At 52.5% G+C, this 14,539-nt stretch overlaps 10 protein-coding genes across 10 annotated transcripts; 5 read left to right on the top strand and 5 right to left on the bottom strand.

Moving 5' to 3' along the window:
* Window positions 1–172: 172 nt before the first annotated feature.
* DSM5745_00457 (uncharacterized protein) lies at window positions 173–871 on the top strand (the record flags this gene model as incomplete). Its single annotated transcript, XM_026742473.1, has 1 exon — window positions 173–871. One exon carries the CDS (start codon window positions 173–175, stop codon window positions 869–871), a length of 699 nt encoding a protein of 232 aa, XP_026608318.1.
* A 453-nt stretch (window positions 872–1,324) lies between these two features.
* Window positions 1,325–1,654, bottom strand: DSM5745_00456 (uncharacterized protein; the record flags this gene model as incomplete). Its single annotated transcript, XM_026742472.1, has 1 exon — window positions 1,325–1,654. One exon carries the CDS (start codon window positions 1,652–1,654, stop codon window positions 1,325–1,327), a length of 330 nt encoding a protein of 109 aa, XP_026608317.1.
* Window positions 1,655–2,300: 646 nt separating this feature from the next.
* On the bottom strand, window positions 2,301–3,875 carry DSM5745_00455 (membrane insertase OXA1; the record flags this gene model as incomplete). The annotated part of the gene is made up of 3 exons (XM_026742471.1): window positions 2,301–2,966; window positions 3,022–3,753; window positions 3,801–3,875. The coding sequence occupies 3 exons, from the start codon at window positions 3,873–3,875 to the stop codon at window positions 2,301–2,303; spliced, it is 1,473 nt and encodes a 490-aa protein (XP_026608316.1).
* Window positions 3,876–4,300: 425 nt separating this feature from the next.
* Window positions 4,301–4,690, bottom strand: DSM5745_00454 (TOM13-domain-containing protein; the record flags this gene model as incomplete). The annotated part of the gene is made up of 2 exons (XM_026742470.1): window positions 4,301–4,354; window positions 4,412–4,690. The coding sequence occupies 2 exons, from the start codon at window positions 4,688–4,690 to the stop codon at window positions 4,301–4,303; spliced, it is 333 nt and encodes a 110-aa protein (XP_026608315.1).
* A 561-nt stretch (window positions 4,691–5,251) lies between these two features.
* Window positions 5,252–6,470, top strand: DSM5745_00453 (protein phosphatase regulator SHP1; the record flags this gene model as incomplete). The annotated part of the gene is made up of 3 exons (XM_026742469.1): window positions 5,252–5,320; window positions 5,371–5,699; window positions 5,747–6,470. 3 exons carry the CDS (start codon window positions 5,252–5,254, stop codon window positions 6,468–6,470), a joined length of 1,122 nt encoding a protein of 373 aa, XP_026608314.1.
* Window positions 6,471–6,746: 276 nt separating this feature from the next.
* DSM5745_00452 (Mrp/NBP35 family ATP-binding protein) lies at window positions 6,747–7,920 on the top strand (the record flags this gene model as incomplete). The annotated part of the gene is made up of 2 exons (XM_026742468.1): window positions 6,747–6,779; window positions 6,946–7,920. 2 exons carry the CDS (start codon window positions 6,747–6,749, stop codon window positions 7,918–7,920), a joined length of 1,008 nt encoding a protein of 335 aa, XP_026608313.1.
* A 205-nt stretch (window positions 7,921–8,125) lies between these two features.
* DSM5745_00451 (uncharacterized protein) lies at window positions 8,126–9,337 on the bottom strand (the record flags this gene model as incomplete). Its single annotated transcript, XM_026742467.1, has 1 exon — window positions 8,126–9,337. The coding sequence occupies one exon, from the start codon at window positions 9,335–9,337 to the stop codon at window positions 8,126–8,128; it is 1,212 nt and encodes a 403-aa protein (XP_026608312.1).
* A 608-nt stretch (window positions 9,338–9,945) lies between these two features.
* DSM5745_00450 (COG2 family protein) lies at window positions 9,946–10,902 on the top strand (the record flags this gene model as incomplete). The annotated part of the gene is made up of 2 exons (XM_026742466.1): window positions 9,946–9,972; window positions 10,042–10,902. 2 exons carry the CDS (start codon window positions 9,946–9,948, stop codon window positions 10,900–10,902), a joined length of 888 nt encoding a protein of 295 aa, XP_026608311.1.
* Window positions 10,903–11,018: 116 nt separating this feature from the next.
* Window positions 11,019–11,970, bottom strand: DSM5745_00449 (mitochondrial 54S ribosomal protein uL1m; the record flags this gene model as incomplete). Its single annotated transcript, XM_026742465.1, has 3 exons — window positions 11,019–11,111; window positions 11,160–11,724; window positions 11,780–11,970. The coding sequence occupies 3 exons, from the start codon at window positions 11,968–11,970 to the stop codon at window positions 11,019–11,021; spliced, it is 849 nt and encodes a 282-aa protein (XP_026608310.1).
* A 264-nt stretch (window positions 11,971–12,234) lies between these two features.
* On the top strand, window positions 12,235–14,423 carry DSM5745_00448 (glutamate--tRNA ligase GUS1; the record flags this gene model as incomplete). Its single annotated transcript, XM_026742464.1, has 2 exons — window positions 12,235–12,495; window positions 12,546–14,423. The coding sequence occupies 2 exons, from the start codon at window positions 12,235–12,237 to the stop codon at window positions 14,421–14,423; spliced, it is 2,139 nt and encodes a 712-aa protein (XP_026608309.1).
* Between the last annotated feature and the right edge of the window lie 116 nt (window positions 14,424–14,539).

Raw genomic sequence — 14,539 nt, 5'->3', positions numbered from 1 at the left:
GTCGTTTTACCTTTACTCTTCAGCTCCCTCGTTTCAATCAACTGCATATGAAGCTGAGCTCCATCTAGCCCAATTCCAAGGTCAGTAAAACTTCAATACAGGAAAAGGCTAGAATTCAGATAAGCTCATATACTCTAGAGAAAATTTAGCTCAGGTCAACAAACCTCGAGAAATGGCGGGAATCAAGACCAAGAACAACGGGCCCGTGTCCATGCCCAGTACCCAAGCTGCCGCAAAGGGCTCGAGCAAGAAGGCACAGGGAGACTCTACTTCGACCCCACAGAAGCCATGCAGCTTTTCTGCTGCCGCGAAGACCACGACTACAAGTTACAAGCGTTCAGCGAGTACGATTGAAGCAATGAACGCAACGTCTCAGCCAGAAATAGAAGACTGGCCATCTGCGCTGAAGATATTGGCTGAACAAGGAAAGGAGATGGAAGCAATGCACAAGGCAATTGAGGGAGAGCACCGAGCAAAGGAAGCCGAATATCGTGATGCTCTATTGAAACTGCACGTAGGTCTCTCGGAAATACGGTACGGGGTGCAAGCCATGCAGGAGTATGGCTTGGCTGTGAACGAGGTCCTCCAAAAAGCCTTGATGGAGATAGGAGCACCGTCTGAGCACGCCGAACGGATAAGGCAAGGACTTGCGAGCATGGAAGACGCCCTCGATGAGCTGCCACGTGTTGCACACTTCAAGGAGACCTACGAATTAATCGATTGTCTTCGTGAGGATCATGAAGACCAGCTTGAAGATGCGATTGCGAAGGCAGAAGTACTGGATTCCGACCTGACGAGCGAGCTTGAGGGATGGTGTGACGCTTTCCAGGAGAACGCTTTGCTATGCTCTAACTCTTCGCCTATTCTGTGAATATTTACTGCACCGAGATCTATCTCTCATTTGACAAACACTTCCGGACTTTCCCCTGCCATTGCACGAAGCTTAGATTGAAAAAGAAAAAGCCAACATATAATCCCCACCTGCCATATGGAACTGGAAATAAATTTGGGGGGCGCTGGATTTTCCTTTTTCGCATGTATACCTGGGCGAGCCCAAACCATCACATTCGCTATCTGCAGAATTGGTTAATGGCCTTATATCAGCCCACTGGAAGACAGCAATCTACTTACTTTTTTGCATGAGAATTATCATCCAGCAGTTCAAATGGACAGATCCCCACCAAGCTGCATCAATTATGATGGCACTTCTCGAACCCATTAGCCCTAATACGAGCAGGGACGTCCCTGCCTCACCCTCAACCGCTCATACCAAACCTATAACTCCGTAAACCAGCCTAAAGCCATTACCAAATGGAATAAAGCCTCAAATATCCGGCACCAAACCAACACGAACACGCCCTCTCCCCCTGCCATTCCAGTTCCGATCCCCATCCTCACGGCCACCCTCGTTCCAGACCCCATGCAGACCCGCTGGGCCCCTACGCGGCCTCAAGGCAACATCAACGTCGGCATCGTGCGCGACATCTACCATAACCATTCGCCTTCGCCGCCGACGCATGCCCTCGTCCACAGAGATCAGAAGCTGGCGCATGCATTCAGCCACGACCAAGCCTGCAACGAGGAGCGGCAATAGAGACATGAGGGCAGCGAGGCCGGGCATATTCAGGATATGGGCCTCCGGCTGCACTTCCATTATGCGAGCCCGAAGCGGATGCGATGGTTTTGATTGATCTGGTTTGCGTTGTGGGATTGGTTGGGGTTAAAACAACACGAATGGCGGATATGAGATGCTCGACTGGCCTTGCACGAACCCAGCTGTATCGAATATTAAGTCTTGGGGTCTTTCAGTGGTAGACTTTGTCATTGGCCATATTGTTCAACTGGGTAAAAGAGCCATAGTAGGGGCATTGTACTTACTCCCGAGGATGTAGGTGTAAATGTTAGTCTTTTCGCTCAGTTTAGTGATTTGATAGCAAAGAGGTAGGCAATGGTTTCGGCAACTGAAATGAGGGGAAGAGAAAAAAGAAAGAGAAGATGGGTTGTGCTTTGCTGTGTTGAGTGAATGAGCTGACATGTTATTGTCGGTGCACTAAAAGGGTCGGGCTCACAAGTGCTTTCGGGGGCAGAGACTTGCTGTATTTATGAATGAGATTGAGCAAGTTTGTAGGAAATGACCATTATCTAGATGGTACACTGATCTCACATTGTGTGTTAACAATGCTGGAGAGGCTCAGCTGCATTGAGGCTACCCCGTGGCTTAGGACTGAGATAGAGAGATATCTATTAAACCTAAACAGAATAAAATGCTATTGTACAATGCACAAATCATGCGACAGAATTCACCGCTTCACATTTGACTTGTTGAGGGCCTCCTTGGCTTTTTGCCTCTCCCGCTCCATCGCCTGCCGGAACGCCTCCTTCTTCGCATAGTTGCGCTCTTCCCGCTTCCAATGCTCCTCTTCCTTGCGGCGTCTCTCGTAGTCCTCTGCCAGCTTGCGGTCCTTGTCGCTGAGCCGGGGCGGCTCAGCGGGAGAGCCATCGGAATTCGACTTGGGGCCATTCCCGCTCATCTCCTGCATCTTCTGAGTGGTCTCCTTGGCTAATTTGTCCTTGGACTCTTTGATGTTGTTGATGGCGCGGTCGACGAAGCTGAGCTTCTCTTTCTCGCCGAGATCCTTCCTTGCCTCCTTGATCTTGGCGTTTTCGCGCTCCAACATTTCCGTGATCATGCGGAGCGACCTGTTCGGTTCAGCTGGGGTTGTGCTGCCGGATGGTTGCGCGGGGGCCTGTTTCTCGAGGAGAGCTATGCCAGTGGCCTTGCGGAAGGTTGTGCTGCTGAATAAATAGGACTGGATGAGACCAAAGCTACCGGTAGTGAGGAAGTACACTTGCAGCGCAGCGGGCCACCAGGCCATAAAAAGTAAACTCACTGCAGGCATGCCGTACATAATGAATTTCCTGAGCGTTCCCATGTCCGAATTCATGTTTCCGTCCTCGCTTCCTTTCTGTAAGAATTGATCAGTTAGACGGAAGCACATGTGCGGTTAAAGGAACACGTACCCTAAGACTCAAATGAAGGCCCACGCAGGTCATAATGGGAAGAAGGAAGGTCGGATCAGATACCGTGAGGTCACTGACCCACGCAAACTGTTCCTTAGCCAAGCCAGGAACAGGTAAAGTAGACATGCCATTGATAACACGGTAGCAACCATAACCCACGGGAATTTGAAAAAGCATCGGGAGAAACTGTTGCATGGGCTTAATCCCGAGTCTGGAATTGAGACTAGCCATCTCGGCTCTGAACTTTTGTGCCGCCACCTGGTCGCCAGAACGCGCGGCTTTCAACATGTTCTCCCGAATCGGCTTAATCATAGGCTGGGCGTTGAAGGATTTTGCACCGATATCCGCTGAACGCATAAAGAGAGGTAGCATCGCCAACCGGAAGAGGACACCTGTCGCGACTATAGTAGCCAGCCAGGGAAGGCCTGAGTAGATGTGAATGTGTTCCATAATGTATTCAACCATTGCCGACGGGCCCCAGCCGTAGTCTAAGCCCAGTTCCTTCAGATAGCCAATGCTTTCGGGGATTTGGCTGATATCGACGTCCCACTCGGATGATGGTTGAGTTTCGGGGGTCACTTGCGTAGGAGTCGAGGAAGATGTCGAATTCAATCGAGCAGCTGGCAGAGCAAACGAGGGCACCGGTCGTCTCCATGTCGTGCTTCCGCTGAGAATCTTGCCATTTGGATTTTGTACGGAAAGTCTTGATAGCTGCGGTCGAAACGAGGACATCTGCTCAAGTCAGCGCCGGATTCGGAACCTATAGAATTGGGACGAACCGATCGACTCGACTGCGCAAAGGCAGCAAATTGCTGCCGGGCAATGCGCCCCTTCAAACCAGGGCCACCAAACATTGTGGAGGGCGACGAGCGAACGGAGGAGATGGCGTAGATTGACTTGCGGATGAACACTTTTTTGCCAAGACTGACTGCCGACGCCGGGCGGTCGGCGGACCAACGGCACCAAAGCAGGAGTATACAGACAACGTTACAACAGAAGTATCCATGATGTAGCTATTACTGCCGGAGAATGCGCAGTCGCAATATGTAGACTTGCTTCCCAAACTCCATCAAGGTCATCACTGTCCTTCCTGCTTGGGGTCTATGTATGTACATTTGGACATCACTCCAGGCGCATGTCGTTGAGCAGGAAAGGAAAACAGTAGTCCCGAGAACATAGATCCTTGCATGAAACTCAATTTAAATGTCTATAACTCCTCGATTTGATGAACGGGTGGTATCTCCTCAGCTTCACGTCCGCAAAATTGTCCAAAGCCGCTCTATAACCCGAGACCAGCAGCTACGGGCCGAGACCGCCGATACGTGGGGAAGACCTGAGCAGACGAAGTCAATTTAAGCGCTGGATATGGAAAGTGAAGACCACATCATACCTTTGTTCCAGACCATCCTAACCTGAACGCGGCCTCGTGCGCAAAGAGCTCCCCGAATCCCAGCATCAAGCCGTTGACGAAAGGGAGGAACAGGTTGATTGCCGCACCTCGGAGAATACTCCATAGTGTCGTTGAGGGCTTGTACAGGATCAGCGGTGAATCTGACGAGGTTGAAGAAGAGTCATGGTTGGCTGAGTAGTTTTCTGAATCCGAGGGGATCGTGAGCCCGGACTCGTATAGCGCTGGGGTTGAGTTGGAGACGACCTCGTTTGAAGCCATGGTGTGTATAGAAATGGAGCTGTTAGCGCGTGAGCCGTAGGGAGGTAAATCAGCGGAGACCGTAACTGAGAGGTGGTAAAGAGGACGGCGGGAGATTGTTGTAGATTATTAGGGACGAATGAGGTATGCTGGTGAGCTTGAGCTCATTGACACGGGCCACTGGTGATCTCCGCTAACCACGGGGTTACTAAGCAAGTACATTAAGATTCAACACAACTTCAGCACAACAACACGCTCACCCTCTCAGAGATTTGATCTTCCATCTAATTTGAGGTCTGAAATAGACAGCTTTCTGCAATCCTGACAATAACTCGGACTCGGTGGCTTATAGTGCCGTTCCTGAGGCAGCACGGATTATATTGAGCCCGGCCAATCAGGCAAACAGTGACGTACTGTAGCATACTGCCCGGTGTTGCTTTTGCTTTGCGAGGCTGAATTTCGACGTACTTAGCCCTCACCTCACTTTCTATCAACCTGTCCTCTTTCTCAGCATTCGGATTTCTTACGGACCATTTATATTTCTTCGAATCCTAGGCTCCGGCACTCCAACTAAAATACACAATGAATCCCGCCGAGCACGATGAGGCCGTCTCGCAGTTCTGCGCCATGACCAGGGCGCGCCCCGACGAGGTGGGTAGCTTGTCTCGGAGATGAGATCTAGCTAGCTAACGAAACACTAGGCACAAGAATATCTGGCAACTAACGGCTGGGATCTCGAAGCTGCAGTTACAGAGTTCTTCGCAGAACAAGACGAGACCGCGGGGTCGAATGCGCCAGCAGGCCAGCCTTCCGCCCAGTCCTCATCGTCTACTCCCAGAGAATCCTCATCGACCCGGAAACAGCCCCAGAAGAAGTTCGCAACATTGGGCGACCTTACATCAGGAGCTGCCGATAGCTCTGATGATGAGGACGACGAGAACCAGGATTTCTTTGCTGGGGGTGAAAAGTCCGGGCTAGCCGTACAGAACCCAGATGACCTCAAGAAGAAAATCATAGAGAAAGCCAGAAAGTACGTCTTTATCGTACATTGGTTGCACAGATGCTAAATGCTTCTAGGACTCAGCTCCCGGCATCTGATGACAATGAACCGAGACGAAACTACTTCACTGGCTCCGCCCGAACATTAGGTGGTGAGGACACACCAAGCAGAGTTATTGACGCTCCGAGCGCGCCCGTTGAGTCGCAGATTCCTCGCCGCGTGCGACGCACTCTGCACTTCTGGGCGGACGGATTCTCCGTGGACGATGGTGACCTGTACCGATCCGACGACCCTCAGAACGCCGAGATCCTGAACAGCATCCGACAGGGCCGCGCCCCGCTCTCGATCATGAACGCACAGCATGGACAGGATGTGGATGTCGAGATCAAGCAACATGACGAAAAGTATGTTAGGCCAAAGCCTAAGTACAAGCCTTTTGCCGGCAAAGGACAGCGACTGGGAAGCCCAACACCCGGTGTTAGGGAACCTACCACCTCTGAACCGGCAACTGCGCCTCAATCCAGCTCCGAACCTCCCAAGACGAATGTGGATGAATCCCAGCCTGCTGTTACTCTACAGATCCGTCTCGGTGATGGAACCCGTCTTACCTCTCGGTTCAACACTACTCATACGATCGGCGATGTTTATGATTTTGTATCCGCTGCTAGCCCTCAAAGTCAAGCTCGCCCGTGGATACTGTTAACTACTTTCCCCAGCAAAGAGCTGAGCGATAAGGCAGCAGTACTTGGCGACCTGGCCGAGTTTAAGCGTGGTGGAGTGGTTGTACAGAAATGGCAATAAACAACGGCAGCGACTTAATGAGTAGCGCTGTTCTACAGGCACTAGAATATTCAAGGATACGATGCTGAAGGATGGACAGTCACCTAGTTAGTGGCGAGTATCTCAAAAGAATGATGAGCATACCGTGGTAGAGGATTTCGTATCAGTAGTCAGTGGACGTTAGGTGTCCGATTGATAAGCAGCTCCGCGGAATGACGCAGAACTTCGATCTAAAGCGACATCGGCTTCCCCAACTTTGCTTCTTACTCGCTTCAACCACTTCCCATACCTCAGAAAATGCCTCTAGAAGGTGTCAAGAATATCATCCTGGTATGCAAAAGTCCCTCACAACCCTTGCTCACAAGAGAGAGCTTAGAAGAGAAAATTTCCGACCCCTCCAAGCCTTATCGATAACAATCGCCACAGACCCTTCCTTCCCCTCATGAGCCCATGCTCTCCAAACATTAAGCATGCACTAACACGAGAGTCAATTTAGATCCTCTCCGGTAAGGGTGGCGTTGGCAAGTCCTCAGTCACCCTTCAGCTCGCCCTCGCCCTTACCCTGCAGGGCAAATCCGTCGGAATACTCGATATCGACCTAACGGGCCCCTCCATCCCACGCCTCGTTGGCCTCGAGAACGCAAAGATCACCCAGTCCCCGAACGGATGGATTCCCGTGCCAGTACATGAGACCCAGTCTCAAGCAGCTCCCAAAAATGACGCTGCGCCTGCCGCTACCACTACCGCTGCCGCTGCCGGCGAAATTGCGAACGAGAACGGGGGCACAACACAACCAAGAGGAAGCCTCCGCTGCATGTCCCTAGGCTTCCTCCTCCGCGATCGCGGCGACGCAGTCATCTGGCGCGGGCCCAAGAAAACAGCCATGATCCGCCAATTCCTTACAGACGTCTACTGGGGCGAAACGGATTACCTGCTTGTCGACACGCCACCGGGCACAAGCGACGAGCATATTGCGCTTGCGGAGGAACTGCTGAAGATCTCTACGACAAGCCCGTCTACCAGTGGACCTAGTGCGCTTCCGCATCTCACGGGCGCCGTGCTCGTAACAACCCCGCAGGCAATTGCGACATCGGACGTGCGCAAGGAGGTGAACTTCTGCGTCAAGACGAATATCCCCACGCTGGGCGTGGTGGAGAATATGTCTGGTTATACGTGTCCATGTTGCGGGGAGGTGAGTAATCTTTTCTCGAGTGGGGGCGGGGAGGTTATGGCGAGGGAGATGGGGGTAAGGTTTTTGGGGAAAGTGCCGGTTGATGTGCAGTTTGGGGCGTTAGTAGAGGCGAAGAGTGCAGAGGATAGTGATGATGAGGATGAAGAGGACAAAGTGCAAGAAGAGAAAGAGGAGGCTGTGGTGGATGACAGGCCGCTGGTGGAGAGGTATAGAGAGTGTTGGTCATATGGGCGGTTTGAGGGGTTTGCTAGGACGTTGATAGGAGAGATTGAAGGCTGATGCATGGTAAGTGTAGAAGTCGTTGTTTTATAGATATGGTATGGCTTTTCGATATGGATACCTGTGGAGAAAATACATTTTTGTGTCTCATTGAGTATGTTCGCTAAATAACAAGACCGCTAAAAGCAAGGTTCATCGTTAAGTTGGATATAGGCTCATCATATACAGACATATGACAGATATAGATGGAGATTGACTACGAGAGTCAAGGAGACACGGGCTCACTTTGTCGCTCAAGCGTCGCCCGCAGCCGGCTTTCGGCCGTCTGCTGTCCACCTTCGCAACTATCGCTCCACGCAGCTTGTTTCAGCCAGCGGAAGAGTGATTGCACGTCGGACGGCTTGCTAGGATCTGCCCACTGAGTTGATATGTTTGCCTGAGACATTTGGCTGGAAAGATGGTCAGGCTTCAAACGGCCATTGGCCTGGGCGTCGAGGAGGATTTCCGAGACCAGAGCTGGTGTGAGGATGTTTTGAACACGGTCGTCGTCTGCTTCTGTCGTCCCTAGTAATGCGCGCCCGCCTGCTTTGGGCTTTGATGCAAACTCGCGCGTTGTAGGAATAGGCTCGGCTGGTTGTTCACGCGGTTGATCGTTCGTATGAACAGCTTGCGAGGGTACAGAGATGGGAGGAAGGAGGGCGTCAAAGAAGGTATAGTTCGAGAAAGGAGAATGCTCCCGTCCATCGACAGGATTGTCATCATCATAGATAACCACATTATCGCCAGAGTATCCCTCATGAGTGGAACTGGCCTCTTCAACAGGTAAGAGTCCTCCAGGGGGCGCACGAATCTCGCCTAGAGGCGCAATGTGACTGCCATACTCGTTGGCTAAACTGAGCTTGCTGCGGCCACAGATTTCTCCAATTGAGTTGAGCGTACTGCGAATGTTCGGCTCTATTGCGCGAAGGATGCCGTCAATACTGAACTCCTCACCGGCCGGGATCTCGGGCTCGGGCTGCCGTCGTTGCTGAGAGCTGGAGCTGGAGTTTCCCGGAAAAAGAAACGACCGCCGAGTAGGCATCTTGGACGAACCGGAGTTCTCATCAGGATCTCCGGAATAGGACCGAACAAGAACAGGCTGCGATGCTAGGCTCGAAGACTTGCCGCTGCCGGGGTTATTGGCTGCTGCTTGGCGAGCCTTCCAGGATAAGGGCTTGGGCGTGCCGTTTCCGTGAAGATGGCGCAACGCAGAGGTACGATAAGCACGGGAAGTCTCCTCTAGAGATTCATAGCGACAGGGATTCGGGTTCGAGCTCGCCTGCCGGGATAAACTAGCGGGTTCGATGAGGGTCCGCGAAGAAGATGAGGGTGTGGTGGCGTGCTGCTGCGGTCTCCTCTGCCGTGAAGAGGAAGGGTATGTTGGTCGTCGCAATGCATCAAGGTGGGAGGACAGCCTGCCGGACTGCGTCTGATCCATTTTGTCAGATGAGAGGGAGCCAGTCGCTATCACAATGCGGCAGTGGTTGCGTCTGTAGCTCCAGACGAGAACGTTTTCAGCTTCCGGTGATGCAGGCGCAGGGAAAGACACGAGAGGAACACGACAACGGTCACTACGGGCTCAGGTTGAAACCCCGCTTCTCAGGTAGAAACGCTGCTATCAGGCCACAAACACAGACACGTAGGAGGCACCCCAGCGCATTGCGTGGAAGGACAGAGGCGCATGAGCTCAGGCGGAGTTGAACAAGTTAGCATGCATCGGATAAGCATAGTCGGGCCCTGTCGGACACCTGTGGTACTCCTGATTGATGCGGGAGGATGCAGACATGGGATCCAGATGAGTTGGCAGCAGGAATATCTTAGTCGGTCTGGAGGATTACTCCGCAGCATTTGATAGTCCTGCCTTGATAGTTGCTAGCGCGGAGTCCAGCATCCAGCCCAGACCCATCCAACTCCGCACCCGCACCCCTCTTCCAACATTCTGCCTACGGAGCACGGAGCACGGAGAAGAGTCCACATCGACCCTTCACGTTCACATGCAGCTTATTGTGCCTCCGCCACAACTCGACAAGCCCGCTGGAATTCCGGATGGCCGCCAAATCAAACAAGTTTCGCGTACGCTACCCCAATTGTCTCCTCCCCATTGGCTTCAACAACAGCCAACTGACCTCGATCAATCCCTAGTTCGGCGATTCTGATGAGTCTGCGTCAGACGACGACACATCCGGTCTGCCATTTCCCGAACCCCTGTCCCGAGCTTCCTTCCTTTCTCCGGACTTCAATCCGGCGACGTACCTCTCCTCCCTAACCAACCGACATCAAACCCTCGAGGACCTGCGTCAGGAGCTGCGCGACCTTGACCAATTGCTCAGCCGGGAACTATTAGATCTGGTCAATGAGAATTATCAGGATTTTCTGTCACTGGGTAGTGCGCTTGAAGGGGGGGAGGAGAAAGTCGAGCAAGTGCGCGTTGGACTGCTCGCGTTCCAACGTGATGTCCAGTCAATCAGGGATAAAGTAGAAGCGAGGCAAAGGGAGCTCGAGGATTTGCTGAATGAGAAGAAGCGACTAAGAGCGAATGCAAATATTGGGCGTGCGCTGCTAGAATTTTCGGATCGGGTCGAGGAGCTCGAGAAGAAGTTGATGATTGGGGAGCAAACACCACAGGACAAGTCAGCGGAACTGTCTGATACGGAATCAGATATTCTGGAGAGTGAAAACGAAGCGGAGACGGAGGATGAGGATCGAGGCGAGAGTACAGCTCCGCTTGTCTCACTCAGACGGCTTGAGCACCACCTACAGAAATACGTTTACCTGACGAGGCTGTCGTCCCGAATTGGAGAGGAACATCCGTTCCTACTCGAACAGCAACAGCGCATGTCCAAGATCCGTTCGGCGCTGCTCTTGGACCTGAAAAAGGCGCTCGAACAGGCGAAGCAGGCAGGGGAGAAGCGCGACACCAAAACGCTGGCCGTTTTGCGTCTGTACAAGCACATGGGAGAGGATACGAGTGCCGTGTCCGCTCTGAAAGATTTGACTATATAGATTTGTGTTTGTGATTGCATAGCGCCGGCGTTGAGAGTATATGCTTGAACCATTCCCATTATAGTACACCGTATCCTTCCTAATAAAACATGTCCTATACAGCAGATTGAAAGTATTTAAGCACCAGTCAACAAGGCGGGGTCCACGGTGTCTTCGGACTTGAACTCTCCGTTCAGACTGAAACCAGGACCGTGGGTTGAGCTCAGCACCTGCAGTCGATCAGTAATAATCAAACGACGACACATTCCCAGACTTACCACTTCGTAGATCTCCTTCGTGATCCGGTCTTGAAGGTTATTGGCATCCTTCTTCACTTGATCAATGGTAACACGAAGGTTGTCTCGTAGTTGCTCTGGAGAGAAGCCCAATTGGCCGATGGGAAGTCGGACCACAGCATCACGCTCTCTGTACACCGTACCTCCGCGAAGCATCCCGACACGAGCAGCCACATCTTCGACAACTGTGCCCATCTTCGCGCTGGGCATCAAGCCCCTGGGACCGAGAATCCTACCCAGTCCAGCCTTGGTAAGCGCGGCCATACTGTCTGGGTGGGCAAGGCAACGGTCAAACTCAATCCTCCCGTTCTTCACTGCCTCAAATACTTCATCCTCCCCCACTAGCACCGCTCCCGCTGCGAGAGCCTCCTTCGCATGTCTTGACCCAGGCGGACAGATCACGCAGATTCGAGATTCAGTCTGGACAGAGTGAGGGAATCGGATCATGTTACGAATCACGGGGCCGTCTCGCCGGGTCTTCAGTCGAATGTGAACTTCGTATTTGGCTACCGCTGGCTCGCGGCCGACTTCGAATGCGCGAAGGTATCTGCCATTGAGATGTAATTAGAAGTGCCGCCAGGTCGGTATAGTTAGCATCTCACCTCATAGCATCGCACAGTGCGAACTGTTCCATGTCCTTCAGGCTCTTCTGTTTGAACTCGCGAGGACCCTTTTTACCCTTAGCAAGTGACCTAGCAGCCTTGTCTCTCTTCTTCCGCTCCACTGCCTGCTTGTTCCTGGCGGTTGCGGCTCCTCGGGCCTGTTGATACCCGGAGAACAGGGGCGCCGCCATTGACCCATGACGGACGGAAGGCCGACATATTGACAGTATTGTCCTCGCCCCGGTGGGCATCAGCGAGCTGAATGAGGACATGGTTTAGGCCCTAGATGGATGTGTAATGCTCACATGCGCAGCAATTGTTTTCCGCCGAAGCTTTGCGCTGGCCGGAGACGGACGGAAGAATGTGTTTCCGGCCGCTCTCTTTTTCGAGTCAAGCCCATTAAACCCCGCCATTTATTCAACTCCTGCTGGAATTTGTTTGAGAATCACCTCAAGATGTCTCAATTTCAGCTTACTCTGGCCACCAAGGCCAACCAGGCCACTTTGCTACCTATCCTACTCGTTGCAACTTCTGTCAACGAAGCCCGACCCACCCCAGTTATCACCATCAACTATGAGGACGTCGCAGTCCTCCCGCGGGGCGACAAGGCAGTTGTCGAGTTCATTGCTGCCAATGGCACTCCTGTCTACGGAGCGACTGCTCTCAAGGAACTGCTACTCAGCTTCCCCTACCTGAACAGCAAGGAGGAGAAATTGGTGAGTATCTGCCACTCCATGCTTGCAATCTCATTTTGACTATTTTGTAGGAAAGCGACTGGCTTTCCGAGCTTGAAGCCTTCGCCTCGCTTGACTTCAAAGCCGTCGACCCGAAACTCCAGCAGCTGAACAACCACCTCATCCTGCGATCGTTCGTCGTCGGCTACGCCCTTTCCACTGCTGACATTGCTCTCTGGGGTGCTCTCCGCGGAAACCGTGTCGCAATTGGTGCCATTCGCAAGGGAGCTCTGGTCAACCTGACCCGCTGGTTCAATTTTCTTGAAGAACTATGCCCTTGGGCCATCGCTGCGTTGGAGGCTCTGAACGCCTCGGCCAAGGAGAAGAAGGCCGCCAAGGCCAAGGAGGGTGCCAACTATGACATTGCGCTCCTCAACACCGATAAGGGAGTCGTCACTCGATTTCCTCCTGAGCCTTCTGGATACCTCCACATTGGACACGCTAAAGCTGCCCTTCTGAACGACTACTTTGCCCACGAAAAGTACAAGGGAACCCTCCTTGTCCGTTTCGATGACACCAACCCTTCGAACGAGAAGCAGGAATTCCAGGATGCCATCATCGAGGATCTCGCTCTCATGGGTATCAAACCCGACAGGACGAGCTTCAGCAGTGACTACTTTGACGAGCTTTACCAGTACGCCGTCCAGATCATCAAGGACGGAAACGCCTACGCGGATGACACCGACAAGGAGACCATGGCTTCCCAAAGAATGAACGGAGAGCCCAGCAAGCGCCGCGATGCCACCGTTGAGGAGAGCCTGGCTCGATTTGAAGAGATGAACAAGGGTACTGAGGAGGGAGCGCGCTGGTGTATCCGTGCCAAGATGTCTGTTGACAACCCCAACAAGGCTATGCGTGACCCGGTTATCTACCGCTGCAACCCTTCTCCTCACCACCGCACCGGAACCAAGTACAAGGCCTACCCTACTTACGACTTCTGCTGCCCCATCATCGACTCCATGGAGGGTGTTACGCACGCGCTCAGAACCATTGAGTACCGCGACCGCAACCCTCAGTACCAGTGGTTCTTGGATACACTCAAGCTCCGTCACGTTCAAATCTGGGACTTTGCCCGAATGAACTTTATCCGCACCCTTCTTTCAAAGAGAAAGCTGACAAAACTTGTCAACGAGGGAGTTGTCGATGGCTGGTCGGACCCCCGTTTCCCCACCATCCGTGGTATCAGACGCCGCGGAATGACCATTCCTGCCCTGCGTGAGTTCATCCTCAAGCAAGGTCCTAGCAAGAATATCGTCAACCTTGACTGGACCCTGTTCTGGGCCACCAACAAGAAGTACATTGACCCGATTGCTCCTCGCCACACTGCCGTCCTCAAGAAGGGCCTTGTGAAGGCGACTCTCAAGGGCGGTCCCGATGCCCCTTACACTCAGGAGAAGCCTAAGCACAACAAGAACCCGGATGTCGGTGTCAAGAAGGTAACCTACAGCAGCTCGATCCTTTTCGACCAGGAGGATGCGAAGAGCTTTAAGCAGGACGAGGAAATCACTCTCATGAACTGGGGCAATGCCTTCGTCCGTAAGATTGTAACAGATGCCTCTGGCGTTGTTACTGAGATGGAGCTGGATCTGAACGAGAAAGGTGACTTCAAGAAGACCGAGAAGAAGGTCACTTGGTTGTCTGCTGACCAGGACCTGGTTGCTGTTGATCTAGTCGACTTTGATCACCTGCTTAACAAGGACTCCATGCAGGAGGAGGACCGCCTTGAGGACGTTCTGAACCCTAAGACCGAGTTCCACGAGGATGCCGTCGCCGACAGCAATGTCGCCTTCCTGACCGAAGGTGATATTATCCAATTCGAGCGCAAGGGATACTACCGTCTCGATAAGGTTGCCTCGCCTGGCAAGCCTGCTGTCTTCTTCAACATTCCCTCCGGTAAGACTGGCAAATAATTGCTAGTCTAATGACTTTACGAGATGGATGAGTAGACGAGTATAGTACAGTCAATCAAGACCAAGATATAGGCTCATATACAAGATATTATGCATTCATTTCATCATGGAAAGAA

This window comes from Aspergillus mulundensis (genome assembly GCF_003369625.1).
Source record: "Aspergillus mulundensis strain DSM 5745 chromosome Unknown scaffold_0, whole genome shotgun sequence".
Lineage (NCBI taxonomy): Eukaryota > Fungi > Ascomycota > Eurotiomycetes > Eurotiales > Aspergillaceae > Aspergillus > Aspergillus mulundensis.
Note: the sequence above shows the minus strand (reverse complement) of the source record. Positions and strands in the feature narration are given on the sequence as shown.